The 17,872-nt window shown below is 49.7% G+C and overlaps 1 protein-coding gene and 1 non-coding gene across 2 annotated transcripts; one reads left to right on the top strand and one right to left on the bottom strand.

Annotated features, from left to right (window-relative positions):
• The first annotated feature begins 3,586 nt into the window (after window positions 1-3,586).
• On the top strand, window positions 3,587-14,231 carry LOC122674171 (pepsin A). Its single transcript, XM_043872305.1, has 9 exons — window positions 3,587-3,738; window positions 4,148-4,304; window positions 6,750-6,867; window positions 7,927-8,045; window positions 8,831-9,030; window positions 11,006-11,122; window positions 12,489-12,633; window positions 12,727-12,825; window positions 13,913-14,231. Exons 1-9 carry the CDS (start codon window positions 3,683-3,685, stop codon window positions 14,060-14,062), a joined length of 1,161 nt encoding a protein of 386 aa, XP_043728240.1. The 5' UTR covers window positions 3,587-3,682; the 3' UTR covers window positions 14,063-14,231.
• Window positions 14,232-15,731: 1,500 nt separating this feature from the next.
• TRNAG-UCC lies at window positions 15,732-15,804 on the bottom strand. Its single transcript has one exon. It is a non-coding gene; the product is annotated as a tRNA-Gly (tRNA).
• Between the last annotated feature and the right edge of the window lie 2,068 nt (window positions 15,805-17,872).

Raw genomic sequence — 17,872 nt, 5'->3', positions numbered from 1 at the left:
CTGCCTGAGGAGTCTCCCTCCTGCTTCCCAAATAGATTTCTCTTCTGTCCAAAATTCCCATGTGGGTCCCACAGACAAACTGTTCCCCCAGACTGATGCCTAATCTTGGGCTCCAAGCACTGCATGCTAGCTCCAGGATGCTCAGAGGTGCGTCCCTCCTAAATAAACTCGGGCCATCTCACACTTACCCCCAGGGTGACATGAAGGAGCCCATCCGGACAGCCCAGCACCCAGGAGCCTGAGAAATGTTCCCAGTCCCCACCCAGCTCCTGGGGGTTTTGCTGCCACCTGCCAAATTTGTCACCCCTGCCACAGACATGGAGTGTGGACATATTTTACTCATGGTTCAGAGGACCAAAACAGAAGCAGAGATGACCGGTTGCTCTTTTCTTTTTTGTTCTCTTTTGTGGGATTGCATCATTTTGTGTGAAATGAACCCAGTGAATCCCATCCAAGGCCTCCATGGCCCTGGGCAGTGCCTGACGCCCAGTTCTGCCTTCACCCCTACTGAGTGGCCATCTCTGGCTTAGCACTTCACCTGCTGTAAAGTCAGGTGTGTCTGGTCTATTGTCACCGAATGAAAGCCACCCTTTCAGGTGTTGAATCTAGACTATTTTCATCACCCCACATAATTCCACCATGGCCCCTTATAGTCAATCTTCTACGCTGACGCCAGCCCCTAGAAACCATGGACCCATTTTCTGTTCCCATTATTTAACCTTTTCCAGAATGTCATATAAATAGAATCCTTTGCATCTGGACTCTTTCACTCCGCATAACGCTTGTGAGATTCAGTTCTTCTATTTCTATCACTAATGGTCTCCCATAGTTGGCTGTACACTCTTCACTTATCCAAGGATCTGCTAAAGAAAATTGAGTTATTTCCAGTTCAGGGCTATTATGAAAATAGCTGTTATAAACATTTGGGTGGTCTTTGTGGGGACATAAGTTTTCTCATTTCTTTTCAGTAAACACCCAGGAGGGTGGTTTTTGGGCTATATGGTAGGTACATGTTGACTTGATAAGAAGCTGCTAAACTGTTCTCAAAAGTGGCCATAACATCTCAAGTTCCCCGCCTGCAACAGAGGAACATTCTGCTTGCTCAGCATCCTGATCAGAACTTTTAATTTCAGCCACTGTATATGTCTGGCTGGTGAGGACTCTGTACTTAATCCTCACAACAATCCCATGGAATTGGTGGTACTATTATCCCCCTTTTACAGATGAAAAAACTGAGTCTCAGAAACTGGATCAGTAGCCCCAGGTCTGGAAGTTATTCAGAGGTAGGGCTGGGATTCAAATCCAGATCTTGAAGCCAGGGCTCCTCCTGAGATTCTTCCACAGCCTCCAGTAAACCCCAGTCAGTGGGTACACAAGGGAAAAGCGTGGGGAGAGACAGGGGTCCAGATTCAAGCCCCTGCTCAGTCACTTCTTACCTGTGTCACTTCAGGCAAGTGGCACAGCCTCTCTGGACCTCAGTTTCTTCATCTGTAAAATGGGAATAATAATATCACTTACCACAACAAGTTAAGAGTAGTGAATCTACACTCTCTCATCTCCCCTCACTGTCAAGGAAGAGAAACACATGAATGAAGCCCTTCTTGAGTCAGTTACTGCAGTGACTGGCAAACGGCACAAACCGCTAACTGTGAAATCATGATCCTGCTCTGAGTACACTCCCAAGCTGCTCTTAACTAAGCCGAGCTTACATGGGATTAATTAAAGCGCTGTGTTGAACACTTGATGCACCATATAATTCACAGAGGGAGATGAAAGATGAATAAAACACACGTAATGTTCTTCATGGTTCATTGCCCACATCTCAACCCTGAGGGTTCCCTGACTCACCCTGCTCCACCCAACCTCAGTTGCCTCCGTTTCTAAGTTGAAAAGTATGCAGATCCTCCTTTTATTTTTTTAAAGTATCATAAACAGTTTCATATATGCATAACCTACACATAAAGTGTAAAGAACCGTGATGAGCACCCATGTACCCACTGCCCAGCATGAGACACCAAGTACATCTGAAGAGCCTGGCCAGCCACCAGAACATGCCCTTCCCCCCACCCGCCCCGGGGGGAGTCTTGAGCCAGGGTTTCCATCTGCTGTTCCCAGGACCTAGGCAGGCATCTTCAGGACCATCAGCTCCTCCTAGAAGCACTGAGACGTGCCCAAAGGTGACAGCATAGCTCAAAGAAGAAATGCTCAAAGGGGAGGAAAAGAGAACAGAGAGGAAGCAGGCACTAAAAGATGAGAAAATGCAAAATACAGGTCAAGGACCATGACTGGGGCACAGAGGTGTCTTAATGGGTACGTTTTGAATGCAAATGTGCTTTGTAGTGAGGCTCACCACCACTGGACCAGAACTTGATCCACACTGCCCACCCCTCCATGCTCATCCAGAGGCCGTAGGGAAATTGGAGTTTTAAAGAATCTGTGTCTCCCACTGTTGGAAAAACCAGGCATGGCCCAGGGAATCTGATATCAGAACAAGACCCGCAGACAGGTCTTGCTCCCTACTTGTGACCTCCCTCCTGTGTGTTCCCCACCTCCCACCCCCTCACCAAAATTGCTACATCAAGCTTCTCACTCCACTTGGTCCACTGAATAAACCTCACAAAGGGAAGAAGAACCCATTGAGCTAGAAAGCATCTTTATTAAGAAGAGAACTTTTCACTCCATGCTTCCACGGCAGGGGGCATGGGTTTGATCCCTGGTGAGTGAACGAAGATCCAGCATGTCATGAGCCAAGAAGAGAAAAAGAAGAAGAGAGATAACTTTTCTCAGTCATTCACACCCTAGTATGAATTTGCCTGGATTGCTTTGGCCCACTGCAGCTGATTCAGTCAAGTTTTAAGCACGGAGCATTTGGGAGTCAGACCCAGATGGGGTCTCAAAGGCTCTGAGTAACCAAGAAGGTGGGAGAGGAGCAGTATGAAGAAAAGGGAGTCAGAAAATGAGCGGCAGAGATTCCAAAGACAAACCCAGCCTGTTTCAAGTTTGCTTCCTCCAGGGTCGGAAGCATTCTTCCACCCACCCCATCCCCTTGCTTTGTACTACACGCACCACTTTCCCAAGATGGGGCCCAAGAGTCACAAGCAGCAAGCGCAAAATAAGGCCCATATGCTAGCTAGACACCCAGCAACCGCATATAACGATCTTTTCATGGGGAAATGTGTCCTGAGTTCCACACCACCCACCTAAGGATGTGCTTGAGGACAGCAGCTCTGGGGACACGGCCCATCACCGCAAGGACAGCCGCTCTGTCCCACCGTCTGTCCCACCAGGACCATTCGGGTACCTGGAGCTCCTCTGACATCTGTCCAACATTCAGTGCACTTTGGGCCAATTTTGTCGAAATATTCCGCTTATCGAGTTTGGATGCCTTCTATTATTTAAGAAATAAGCCGCCACTTGGCCACTTGCTCTCTGTGGAGTCATTCCAACCCGAGGTCTGGGTAACAAATAGAAAGGTACTCAACTGGAAATTCCCCTGAACATGGCATAGGGCAGGGACAATCTTATCAGGAAACTTTCTGCTTGGGGTGCGAGTAAAGGGTGACGTTGGTGGCTGATAAGGCCATGCCTGAGGACTTGGGCTGTATATAAGGAATGGCTCCTGCCTACTACTGTACACTTTCCCGTCTTTCCTTCTCCGGAGACTTGGGAGCTAGGAAGAACCATGAAGTGGCTGCTCCTGCTTACTTTGGTGGCGCTCTCTGAATGCAGCGCCTTCAAGTGAGTCTGGGGGACACGCTACACCAAGAGCTGTTTTCCTGGGGTTATTTTCTTTTGCTGTCCTTCCCTCTTCCTTCCCACAACTCCTCTCTCTGCATCCGTCCAGAGCCTCTTTTCTCTGCTCATTGGGGGACTCAGCACAGCAGACACAGTTAACAACACAGACCCTCCAGGCCAGGCTGGGTAGGGTTCTCAGCACCAGCACTGGGCCAGATGACTTCCAGCAATCACTTCTCCTGTCTGCATTACTCTGCCCAAAGACGGGAGCATCTCCCCTCTCGACTTCCTTCTTGCGCTCTCAGGCAACCTCCCTTTTCCTTCCGGATCTTCCACAGCACCCCATGAGCAGGTCCTTTGTCTAATTACCCTTCTTCCTCCAAACCAACTGTGTACAAATGCTTCGCCACAGGATCCCACTCGTCAAAAAGAAGTCCTTGAGACGGAACCTGATAGAGAATGGCAAGCTGAAGGAATTCATGCAGACACACAAATACAACCTGGCCAGCAAGTACTTCCCGGAGACCGCCACCTTGGTGTCTGACCAGCCCCTTCAGAACTACCTGGATGTGAGTGTGTGGGCAGGCAGCGGGCCAGCTCCAAGGACTCAGCCTAGAGGAGAGAGGGGGGATCCCAGGGTCTGGGAAGAAGGGCCAGTGCTCTAAATACCTCTGCAAGTGTAACCCAGGGATCTGCTCCCTGGATCTCAGAGACACAGGGAGAGTAGAAAAACACAGTCAGAGGTGTTGCTCTCAATTCACTTATTCATTCATTCATCCAGTGCTTACCTAGATGGAGCACCTCCTATGTTTCAGGCACAGTGCTGGGCCCAGAGAAGCAGCAGTGAACGAACCTCAGGGTCCCACAATTTAGTAGAAGAGACAGATGATAATCAGGGAGCCTCACAAAGCATGACAAGCAAAACCAGGCCAGGGCCACCCAGTGAAGGTGACATGCTGACTGCATGACAGGTGACAGGCAGGGACATCTCCCTGGGGCACTGAAGAGAGGGGGGTTCCGAGAGGACAGGAGTGTCCCTGAGAGTGGGAAGACTTGCACCAGGCCCTGTGACAGCGGGGAGCAGAGTGCATTTGAGGAACAGAAGCCAGAGTCCGTTTTCAAAGCGAGGTCCGTGTCCATGGGGGTTGGTGGGTGGAGCCAGACCAGAGTGGGTGGGGGGGATAAGGATTGGCATCTTAATTGCCACCGGATCATCTTAACTGGGGAGGGGTGGGATTGACAAGATCAGACTGGAGTTTCAGGAAGATCATTCTGATTCTTCCATTTCGGACCCAGTGGGCTCGCCCTTCAGTGGATACTATACATCCCCCTGGGTGAAAGCCAAGGTCGTGAAGCAATCTTGCCTGTCATTAAGAGCTTGGCCTATGACATTTGCCAGGCCTGGAGCAAGTCTAGGCTCTCATGCTTCCAAGTCATGGGACATCGGACAAGTCTGAGTGAGACTCAGCTTCCTTGTCTATAAGACAGAACTATTACTATCCACCACCAGAGGGTTCTTTCAAGTAACTCAAGAAGTAATGTAGTGGGGGAGGGTTGATTTGGGGGAAGTTTCTTCATTTTGGGTTTTGTCAGATTTTCTTAAGTGCTTAGAACAGGGCCTGGCCTTTGGTTAGAGCTTGGTGACGGCTTGGTAAAGTTAGCCCATTTGTTCACTTTACAAATATTTATAAAACACCTACTCTCTATCAGCGACTATGCCAGGAGCTGGGGAAACAACGTGACTAAGCAAAGATCCTAGAGCTTATATTCTAGATGGAAAGACAAATAGGAGACAAATAAATAGGAATGAAAGATAATTCTAGGTAATCAGAAGTGCCACAGAGAAAAAAGTCAATTAGAGTAAAGAGAAAAAGAATGGGGGCAGGGGCAAATTTAGATAAAGTAGTCAGGGAGGGCCTCTTGATGGAGGTGATATTTGACTAGAGCGCTGAAGACTGGATGAAAAGGAGTCAGCCAAGGAAAGATCTAGAATAAACATTTTCCTAGCACAGTGAATACCAAGTGCAAAGGCCCTGGGATGGGATGAGCTGGTCATCGAAGAACCATGGCAGAGTGGCTGGAGCAGAGCTAGCCAGGGAAAAACTGCTGCCACTAAGAATAAAATTCCGGAAGACACTCTTTCTTTTTTTATTTATTTGGCTGCACCTGGTCTTAGTGGCGGCATGCAAACTCCTAGTTGTGGCATGAAGGCATCTAATTCTCTGACCAGGGATGGAACCGAGATCCCGTGCATTGGGAGCACGCATTCTTAGCCACTAGACTGCCAGGAAAGTCCCATGAATACCCTTTCTTAAACCCACTGCAGTCATCTAGACTTAGGAATAAGATATCTCAAGGGGTCTTCACCTCTAGGTGACTTGTTTACCTCCCCATCAACAATTTAAAGAAAAAATTTTTACGCATTTACTCTGCTGGGGCTTCCCAGGTGGCGCTAGTGGTACAGAATCTGCCTGCCAATGCAGGAAACACAAGAGATGGGTTTGATCCCTGGGTTGGGAAGATTCCCTGGAGTAGGAAATGGCAAGCCACTCCAGTACTCTTGCCTGGGAAATCCCATGGACAGAGGAGCCTGGTGGGCTACAGTCCATCAGGCTGCAGGTGGTTAGACACAATGGAGCAACTAAGAACAGATTTACTCTGCTGGGTAAGTTTCCACCCTATCCAAGAGTGTGCATTCTCTAGCATAGCAAGACTAAGACATTCAAGGCAACAGGGGACAGAAGGCTGTTTGGTGGGTGTTCATGAGGCTTAGAAGAGAATAGGCAGAGGTTGACAGGAGAGAAGTCAGGGAAGACTTCAAGGAGGAAGGGAGATCTGGCTGGGATTTGAAGGATGGATGGATGCCCTGGATCAAGAGACAAAGGCAAGGAGGCCAGTGAAGGGGGAGGCAGGATGTGGCCGAGAGGACCCAGAGACAGTCCCCGGGGAGGCCAGGCTGGGGAGTCCCCAGTCGGTGAGCTGTGTGTCCTGTGCACCCCCCCAATCCCCGGCAGACGGAGTACTTCGGCACCATCGGCATCGGCACCCCCGCTCAGGACTTCACCGTCATCTTTGACACCGGCTCCTCCAACCTGTGGGTGCCCTCCATCTACTGCTCCAGCGAGGCCTGCAGTGAGTGTGCCCCGCCCTCTCCAGGCCCCCAGCACTGAGTCACCTGGGAGCCCTGAATGCTCAGGGGCCTCACATAGGTCTGATTTCAATTCTGCTGAAGCCACTCAGGGATCTACTCCAAAGGCATTCACTGAGCACCTATTATGTGCCAGGCACTGGGCTTAGGTGCCCTGGGGGTGAAGGGGTGAATCACATGCGGTCCCAGCCCTCAGGAAGTTCAGTCCAGTGGCAGAGAGAGAGTGGTACACATCACCACGGGCAGCCGTGGGCCTGCTCCAGTCAGCATGAGCCTGGCAGGACCTTCCATCAGCAATATTATTGTTCTGTCGCTCAGTCATGTCTGACCCCTTATGACCCCACGAACTGCAGCACGCCAGGCTTCCCTGTCCTTCACCATCTCCCAGAGTTTGCTCAAACTCATGTCCATCATGTCGATGATGCCATCCAATCATCTCATCCTCTCTTTGCCCCCTTCTCCTCCTGCCTTCAATCTTTCCCAGAGTCTTTTCCAGTGAGTCAGCTCTTAGCACCAGGTAGTCAAAGTATTAGAGCTTCAGCTTCAGCATCGGTCTCTCTAACGAATATTCAAGGTTGATTTCCTTTAGGATTGACTGGTTTGGTCTCCTTGCAGTCCAAGGGACTCTCAAGAGTATTTTCCAACACCACAGTTCAAAAACATCAAATCTTCAGTACTCAGCCTGCTTAATGGTCCAACTTTCACATTTCTACATGACTACTGGAAAAACCATAGCTTTGACTATAGGGACCTTTGTCAGCAAAGGGATGTCTCTGCTTTTTAATATGCTGTCTAGGTTTGTCATAGCTTTCCTTCCAAGGAGCGAGTGTCTTTTCATTTCATAGCCGCAGTCTCCATCCACAATGAGATGATCCCAATTGGTCCAACCAGACAGGAATGGAACCTGGGAACACTAGAGTGCCAAAGTCTAAAGAAAAAAGTTAACTTTCTCTTCCAAAACCACACTCAAAACCAAGGCACCCCCAACCCATGACTCTGGCTCAACTTTTGGAGTTTGATCATGTCTCTTCTTGCACTCATAGCCAACCACAACCGCTTCAACCCTGAAGATTCCTCCACCTATGAGGCCACCAGCGAGACACTGTCCATCACCTACGGCACCGGCAGCATGACGGGCATCCTTGGATACGACACTGTCCAGGTGAGCACACTCTGGCTGGCCGCCTCATCCTGCACAGCTTCCAACTTCAGGGACCTTGGAGGCCACAGCACAGACCTCTCCCCACCCCCTCCTCACCCTCTGAGGCAAGAAGGTCATGGTCACCGGGTCTAGCAGGAGAATGTCTGAGGCAGAACCAGCTCATTCAATATGGGTCTTGGTATCACAAAAGCAACCTAACCGGGGCATGCAGAAAGTGGCAGAGATACCACAGAAATTTTGGAGGGCCTGGTGGTGGTGGAGTGGGGAGCAGAAATAGTAAGGGAGAGGAATGCCAGAAGCCAGAAGCTAACGTCAGCACCACCCAAGTCGAATGCAATGAAGGGGTAGGAAGAAGGTAGGAAAAGGCTCAGTTCTCTTTTAGCACCTCCTCTTCTTCCTCCTCCCGAAGCCCACATCCCCCCTGAGTCACAAAAGCTCCACCACAAGCCTTTCCAGGGCGCAGCAGGGGTCCAGGGTTCTGATTTGCCTGGCGTCTGCTTTGCATCTGATCTTCAGAAACACACACACATGGTGACCATCTGTTCTGCAGCACATTCTCACACCAAGTCACAGACGGTGCCCATCTGGGGATCAGCCTCAGTTGTTCTTTCCAGAAGAATAACAAGAAATTCCAGGGCTAATCCCTCTCCCCTCCTTCCAGCCTGATGCCCCGGAAGCCAAGTCCTACATGAAATGAACCAGGGGAGGCTCTGAGCCCAGGGTGGGCACCCCGCGGTGCTCAGTCAGCACAAGCTAATGAGAAACGTCTTGGTTCCCCTGCGCAGGTCGGAGGCATCACCGACACCAACCAGATCTTTGGCCTGAGTGAGACAGAGCCCGGCTCCTTCCTGTACTACGCTCCCTTCGACGGCATCCTGGGTCTCGCCTACCCCAGCATCTCCTCCTCCGGGGCCACCCCTGTCTTTGACAACATATGGGACCAGGGTCTGGTTTCCCAAGACCTCTTCTCCGTCTACCTGAGCAGGTAAGTGAAGCAAGAAGGTCATGGTCACCGGGTCTAGCAGGAGAATGTCGAAGGCTGGATGGGCTGGACTCTTGGCAAGCAGGGGGATTGGCAGAGACAGTATGTTAGACTTGAGAGGTGTATCTTTGGAGAGAACAGTGCCAAATTCCTCTCTGACGAACAATCTCCATCGTCTTGTTTTACTAGTGGGATTCTCTGTCGCCTTGCCTTATGCAAGTCAAATATCATTAGCCATTTGCTCTCCAGAAGACCACCATTTAAAGTGAATCTACTTAAGGACTTCCCTCGTGGTCCAGTGGTTAGGATTCTGCACTCCCAGGGTAGGGGCCCGGGGTTCAATCCTTGGTCAGGGAGCTAGATTCCGCCGGCTGCAGCTAAGACTTGATGCAGCCAAGCTAAAAAAAAAAAAAAAAAAAAATTTTAAGAGTGAATCCACTTAAAATTGGAGCCAAAAGTTCATAGCAATAAATGAAAAGAAGATTTGATTGGGATTTACACCTTGAGCAGAGAAACTTTTAAATGATGAAAGCAAGTTTCTCTTATTAGTTAACAAAATTTAGGTTCCAGGTGTGGCTATGAGTTAATTCTAAGAATAAAGAATAACCAAGCCTTGGTTTTGGCTGAGTAGAGGTTTGTGCCAGAACATCTGATGTCGTGTCATCGACTTTCTCAAGACATTCAACCTTCCTCTGACACTCACATCCTTTTCTTTTGAAGCGATTTGTCATCATTGATGGGTTTTTTTTTTTTTTTTTAGATATTGACTGTTCTATAATCTCACTGGTACTGTCAGATGTTTACAAGGAAGGTGGGGTGGGGTTGGGTTAGGGGAGTGGAATCATCTGTCTATGACTGGTCTGTCTGTGACCAGTTGCTTGGTGAATAATTTCTTAGTGTCATTTATATTTGCTTTCCTGTCTAAACTGAAACTGCAGAGATTTAGACAATGAATATTCCAGTAATCAGGACTCCAGCAATGTATAATAGGAGGGTCATTTTAGCCTTTTTTTCTCTTGGCCACTTAATATTCAAGTTTCAGCTCTCTTAAACATAATCTGTTTTTATGGGCAGTTATGTAATTCACATAAGGCCAACTAGATTGAAGTTTAGCAATCCCAGCACTATTGACATTTTTGGACCAGATGATTCCTTGCTGTTTGGGGGCTGCTCTGGGATGTTTGGCAGCCTCCCTGGCCTCCACCTACTACAGGCCAGTGGCTCCCCCAACCCTGACCTAGTCATGGCAATGAAAAACGCCTGCAGACATTGGCAAACCATGAACTACATTATCAAGGCTTTAAGAGCAGATGCTGTCATTCATTTATTTCTCTTGAGGTCCCCACAGCAAAGAGAGTATGTGGTGGAAACCACACATACTTTGGAACCAAAAAGACCCAGGTTCTGTGACTCCCTGGCTGTGTGACCTTGGGCACATTGCACCACCTCTCTGAGCCTCAGTTACTTCAATGTAGAACAGAAATAATAGTGATCACGGCATGGGTCTTGGTGTCAGGATTATAAGAAACCCTGTGGACCACACACACTGCTCAGCTCCTGACCCTGGCAAGATCCCAATCAAGAGTAGCTCTTAGTTTATGATTGCTGGGGAAAGGCTAGGAGAAAGGGATAGTTAGGGAGTTTGGGATGGATATGTACACAGTGCTATATTTAAAATGGGTAACCAACAAGGACCTCCTGTAGAGCACATGGAACTCTGATCAGTGTTATGCGGCAGCCTGGATGGGAGGGGAGTTTGGGGGAGAATGGATACATGCATATGTGTAGCTGAGTCCCTTCAATTACATCTGAATACATCTGATACATCTGAAACTATCACAACATTGTTAATCAGTTATACTCCAATACAAAATAAAAAGTTTTTTTTTTAAAGTAGCTCTTAGAATGCACACACTTCTATGTTCAGTTGGAATGTGAATGTATGAATGAAGTCCTGATTTCCCTCCACTCTCCATAGCAACGAAGAGAGCGGCAGCGTGGTGATATTTGGTGACATCGACTCTTCTTACTACTCGGGAAGTCTGAACTGGGTGCCTGTTTCTGTTGAGGGCTATTGGCAGATCACTGTGGACAGGTGAGGTCATCGTGGATGGGCTATATCCTGGCATGGGCCCCAGACCCCATTTCTTTACACACTCATAATTAACTAAGAATTCCGGGATCCTCCTGGAACAGCCAGCACAGGGAAATGTGCTCCAGAATAAGAAGGTAAAAGTTGGCCAAGTCAGAGAGACCCGGAGAAGGGCACATCCCTGGAGGATAAGCAGTGTCTGGGAACCCCCCCACCACCACCACCCAGAGACTCAGCAAGGATGAGACAGCCACTTCCCTTCTGAGCAAAGAGACAGGACAGTCTACTAGAATCTCTGGGGATAGTAGGGGGTCCCATGTCCATACATCTTCGCTTTTAGGGGGCTTGTCACTTTTGGTCTAAGGTCAGGGCAAGATGGTGGAGAAGTTGTTTCAAAACATTTCCTCCCATGGGCTTTCCTGTGGCTCAGATGGCAAAAAATCTACCTTCAGTGCAGGAGACACAGGTTCAGTCCTAGCATCAGGAAGATCCCCTGAAGAAGGGAATGGCAACCCACTCCAGTATTCTTGCCTAGAGAATCCCATGGACAGAGGAGTCTGGCAGGTTACAGTCCATGGGGTCGCAGAGAGTCGGACAGACTGAGCGACTAACACACACACACATTTCCTCCCACTTTCCCCTTCAAAAACTGTCTGTCCACAGGCAGCCTTAACCCCCAACTGTTCTGCCCTCAGTTGGCCTGCTTGGGTGACCCATAGCCCAGGTTTGCCCTGGAGTGAGCAGATTCCTGGGATGCCAGCCTTTCAGTAGTTAAACCAAGACAGTCCCAGGGAAACTGGGGCACACTGATCTCCCTATGTCTGCCCCAGCCATGCCAAAACCCCATCAGTTCCTTGAACCCCTGCCCTTGCTCCCCTTGGGTGAATGGGGCAGTCAGGGCTGGACTTACCTGGCCATCTCTCCATCATCATTCCCCACCTTCTGTCCTTCTGTCACCTCTTCCTCTAGCTCTTCCTCCCCCTAGCAACCTTTGGGTGTCCACTTCCCTAAGAAGCCTTCCCTGGCTCGGTCCACACCAGCACCCTCACCCTGGCTTGGGTTCTGTTCCCCTACTCATCCTGCTCCTCCTCAATTATAATTTATCTTTCCAGCTACAGTAGGAGCTCCCTGCAGCCAGAAACTGTGCACCCATCTTGTCTGGCTTTGCACGTCCTGTGCCTAATGCGGAGCAGGCACTCAGTAATTCCTGGTAGAATACATGAATTCAGGGAATGAGTGTGTGAACAAGAGAAGCTGAAATGTTATGCATTGGCCAATGGATGGGGAAGGAACCAGCGTCACCTGGTTCCTCCTTGAGAGATGTACCCCCTAGGGGCTCAGGGGACCCTGACTTGCCTCTTATCCTCAGCATCACCATGAATGGAGAGTCCATCGCTTGCAGCGACGGCTGCCAGGCCATTGTTGATACCGGTACCTCTCTGTTGGCCGGCCCAACCACTGCCATTTCCAATATTCAGAGCTACATTGGAGCCAGCGAGGATTCCTCTGGCGAAGTAAGTCCAGCCCTGATTGCCCTGTTCTAGACCCAAGCGATGACTCTGCCATGCACGAGCAATGAAAGCCCTGCTAATCCTCGCTCCTTCCAGGTGGTGATCAGCTGCTCTTCCATCGACAGCCTGCCCGACGTTGTCTTCACCATCAATGGTGTCCAGTACCCTGTGCCCCCCAGTGCCTACATCCTGCAGGTAAGGGGGCTCTGGGCCTTCCACTAGATGTGCCCAGAATGTGGCCACAGACTGCCCCTCGGCACAAGGGCAAGGGCACTTCCACAAGCTGGAGCTGCCATCTGCTCTGGACAGCCTCTGGAGAAAAGGGATACATCACAGATAAATGTGCGAATGAGAATTGATAGGCAGCACCCCCAGGGAGGAAAAGCATGGCAAAGGTTGGTGGTGTGAAAGGAGGATTTCTAGTTGGGCCCCGGAGTCCAAGCTCTGGGTCTCAAGGATTAGCCCCAGGATCCTGAGCAAGGTACTAGCCCCTGGATCCTTCCTTCATCTAAAACCAAGAGCTTTCCCCACAACCAGGATGCAGTTATCCTAATCACGGGAGACTGCCCACATCAAAGCTACAAAGTGTTGGGCAAATGGAAACCACACCGCCCATAGGGTCAGGGCTTATGATGCTCCTACTGTCTCTACCAACTAGTAAATCTTTAATCAGATGCACTCAGGAAAACCCTGCCTTCTAGTACAATGCTGGATGGGAAACTAGTTTTGCCCAGTGGGTAGATGTCATTCAGCAAGAACTAACTAGGCCCCTCCCCCAGCGATGCTGATTAATTAGGAGGGGGTGGAGCCTAAGCCATGGTGGGGGATGGGGTGCAGAGGACTTGAAGTTCCAGAGGGGACTGTAATATGCAGCCAAAGTCACAAAGTCAGTGACTTAGTGAATGAAAAGGACTAGCAGCTGATCCAGTTTGCCACTGGTGGGGATCAGAATAAATGAGAAAAGGCTGTGTCACCAGTGCTTCCAGAATCCTTCCCGGCAGCTGAGTTCTCCCTAAACCCCTTAGCTCCGATGCTGACGTCAGGGTGTGTACATCTGCCAGAAACACTGGATAATGTCTGGTAATCCCTGGAAACCCAGAGAGCAGTGAGTCGCTTACAGAGGCAGACCCCAGGCCAGGAAGAGCCAAGTCCCCAGGCACGAGCCAGGAAGCTCCTCCTTGCACGTGGCTGGCAGTGGACCATGGTCCTGGATACTCAGGCCCCAGCGCCTGTCCCCAAAGGGTCTGCGTCCCAGCTCGGGTTTTATTCTCCTTTCCTCCAGAGCGACGGGGTCTGCTCCAGTGGGTTCGAGGGCATGGATGTCTCCACCTCCTCCGGGGACCTCTGGATCCTGGGTGATGTCTTCATCCGCCAGTACTACACCGTCTTCGATAGGGCCAACAACCAGATCGGCCTGGCTCCCGTGGCCTGAGCCCACGTGGTTCCAGCCACTTCCAGGAAGATCCCTCCCTGATTCTGCCCCTGATCTTTGATGTAGATAATTCTCCTGGTTGTTCCTCCTCTGGGATCCTGGAGGTGGAATCTTGGCCCTGTTCCCGGTCACGTCAATAAAGTAGAATAAATCATAACCTCCTGGAAAATGCCTTGTGTGGTTGCTTCTGTTTGTCGGAATTCCACTTTACATCACTGGGGTAGGAACACCGGGGCAGGGGGACAGAATTGACCACTTTCATTTGGACAGTACCAAACACAGTGGCAGCACATGCTTTGTAACAAAGCGAGGAAGATGAATGGGCCTCTGCTGGACCAGCTGGGAGCGTCATATAAAGACTTGGGGACCAGACATGCCAGGGCTGTTGCAGTCTCACAGAATCGCACATGCGTGCTCAGTGACTTCAGTCATATCCAACTCTTTGCGACCCTATGGACTGTAGCCCACCAGGCTCCTCTGTCCATGGGGATTCTCCAGGCAAGAATACTGGAGTGGGTTGCCATGCCCTCCTCCAGGGGATTTTCCTGACCCAGGGATTGAAGTTCTCATAGAATAGAGCACCTGAATTCTCACATATATAGATAGATAGATAGATAGATAGATAGATAGACTGATTGATTGATTGATTGATTGATTGATTTGGTTGTGCTGGGTCTTAGTTTCAGCGCTCAGGATCTTTAGCTGTGGCTTGCAATTGAACTCTGAGTTGCAACATGTGAAGTTAGTTGCAACTAACTAGTTCCCCAACCAGGGATGGAACCCAGGCACCACAACTTCCAGTGCACCACAACTATTGAGCCTGTGCTCTAGAGCTCGGGAGCTGCAGCTAATGAGCTCAAGTGCCACAACTACTGAAGCCCGTGCACCCTAGGGCTCATGCTCCACAACAAGAGAAGCCACCTCAACGAGAAGCCCACACACCACAACTAGAGAGCAGTCCCTGCTCGCCACAACTAGAAAAAAGCCTGTGTAGCAATGAAGACCCAGCACAGCCAATAATAAACAAATAAAATCATATTCTCAAAGTGTCAAAATAAGTATGGGATGGGCTAGATTCTAGGCCCTTCTTCGAGGCTCACGGGGAACAGACCCCAATCAAAAGCTCTGAGAACTCCTACCGCAAAGTGATCTGTTTCACTTGGACTCACACCAGCTTGATCCCAGTTCCTCTCTTGCTGGTGAATCTATCTCAGTCTCTCCTTGCACGCTCAAAAAATTCCCACAGTGCCTGATTCTGCTGTGCTGAAGGCTGTCTGCTGGAGACACTGGCCTGAGGGCTGGAGCCAGCCTCCCTGCCGAGGGGGACTGACTTTGGGATGCGCAGAACAAAATGGCTTTGGGTGCTCTTGTCATATCATTCCCCAATTTGTAATTTATCACGTAAATGCAAGATATTGGAATCAACGAAGGGGTGGGGTGAACTCTCCCAGTCAATGCCCCAGGTCTCCCCAGTATCACTTGTACCCTTTCTAGCCTATTTTCCAGAGCTGCAAAATCTTCTCTTTTTTCTTTAAATTTTATGCAAGTCTTTCATGAAACCTAATCTATTCTCTTTTTTTTTCCCTTTCACAATGCCGGGTCTTAGTTACAGCACCAGGATCTTCAATCTTTGTTGCAGGATCTTTCAGCTGAGGCATGTGGGATCTAGTTCCCTGACCAGGGATCGAACCCAGACTCCCTGCCTTGGAAGGGCAGAGTCTTAGCCACTGGACCACCAGGGATGTCCCAATCTTTTTAAAACATAAATTCGATCACATTCCTCCCTTGCTTCAACCCTTTCATCAATGCTCTGCAATTGCATTTGGAATAAGATAATAAATCTCTGGCGTGGTCTCCAAGCCCTGCAGGCTCTGGTACCCATAGACTTTCCCTGTCTCACTTTGATCCCTCATACCCTTAGCTCCCACCGCCCTGGCCTTTGCCCACCGCCTACACAAGTTCTCCCCACTTCAGGTCTTTATGCATACACACTGTGCCCTCCCAGCATCCTGCAGGTATCAGGCTTACACATTACTTCCCGGCAAAGCCCTCCCTGGCCACCCTCTCACGGGGTGGCCCTCCTTTACTTCACGGCACTGGGCACAGCTGGTGATGATGTCTTGGTAGGAGCACTTGTTTCAAATCCACCAAGGCAGAGACTGTGATCAAATATTTAACTGTTGAAGCACCAGCAGCAAGAGCAGGGCTGGGCACACAGGACGTGCTCAATAAATATTTGTTGACTGAGTGATGAATTTGAGATAATGTTTTAGAAGGAAATAACTCGGATAAGATGAGAGTGTGGATCCGAATTGAGAGAGGCTATGGTTGAGACCACAGGTGGGTCCACTCCCACTCCCACTGACAGTCTGTCCTAGTCATATTTGGTCCTGGGACAAACAGGTGTAGTCTCAGGTTTCTGGGGATGAATTTCACCGTGTCCTGGCTCTTCACTGTGTTTGTGTTTCTGCTATTTCCTGAGCTCCTCCCATGCCCCAGGCAGTATTCGAGGCTCCAGGGATACAGCCAGGTCTCCCCAGACCCTTCCTGTTCTGTTCCTGGCCCCAACCTCCCCGCTTCTTCCGCCACGTTCTCCCTACTCAGCCCAGCAGCTGCAGTTCAGCCACTCCCTCCCAGCACCTCTTCCTCTCCCTCACCCTGGGACTCCTGGATCCAGAGTCTAAAAAGGCTCCCCATTAGATCATCCATACTAGAAAACCCTGAGCTAACTTGTCTGATCTGACACTTCCCTCCACGAGATAAGATGGATTCACATTCTGTTTCTATGGTCTCAGACCTCTTTCCCATCCATCTTTCCCCACTTCCTGAGGGCCTTGAGGGTCTAAGCTCAGCTCAATCCTTTCCACTCATACTTGTCCAGGAGTGTTTTGATGGGTGTTTTTTTTTTTTTGGCCGCACCATGCATCTTGCGGGATCTTAGGTCCCAACATGGGTTCGATCAAACCCAGGCCCATGGCAGTGAGAGCGCCAAGTCCTAACCACTGGACCTCCAGAGAATTCCCCCGGAGTGTTATTTTCATCTCATAGGTCTCTGCTCTGATCTGGGGAACCTGGGCCCTCCCAGACTCGGATACATGTACACCACTGGTGGGAGCACCATTGGTACAACCCCTAAGGACTGCCATTTGGCACTATCCATCAAAATCAGACAGGCGTTTACCTTTTGGCCCAACAAGTTCACTTCTGGGAATTCATCTTAAAGATAGACTTGCACACGTGCAAAATGATGTAAGGCCAGGGTTATTCTCTGTAGCATCTTTTGTAAGAGCAAGATTTGAACCGACCCAAAGTCCACCCCCAGGAGATGGTTAAATGGCTTCTGCTGTGAGCTGCTGTGAGCTGTTGTGCAGCTGTCAAAAGCAAAGGAATGAAGGTGTGAGCTAGGGATGGGACGGAGAGATCTCAAGAAGAGATTGTTAGGTGAGAAAGACACACATGCTGAACAGCCGGTGATAACGGAGCCTAGACTATTCTGTCTTTGGATTATAAAGAGAATAAGATTTGCTTGCACATATTTAAACAGAGAAATGGTGCCGAAGAGCCAGAAACCACAAAAGGAGTGGCAAGGGAGGGGGTGTCTAGGTGGATGTGGTGAGGGGAGATGCCTCACTATTCTCCAGGCAAGAATATTGGATTGGGTTGCCATGCCCTCCTCCAAGGGATCTTCCCGACCCAGGGATCCAACCCAGGTCTCCCACATTGCAAGCAGATTCTTTACCATCTGAGCCACCAAGGAAGCCCCGCATACAATTTTTCAGATCTTTATTTCTAATGATGTGGGTTACTACA

This window comes from Cervus elaphus, chromosome 2 (assembly GCF_910594005.1).
Source record: "Cervus elaphus chromosome 2, mCerEla1.1, whole genome shotgun sequence".
Taxonomy (NCBI): Eukaryota; Metazoa; Chordata; class Mammalia; order Artiodactyla; family Cervidae; genus Cervus; species Cervus elaphus.
The sequence above is the reverse complement of the archived record's forward strand: the minus strand, read 5'-3'. Positions and strand labels throughout refer to the sequence as shown.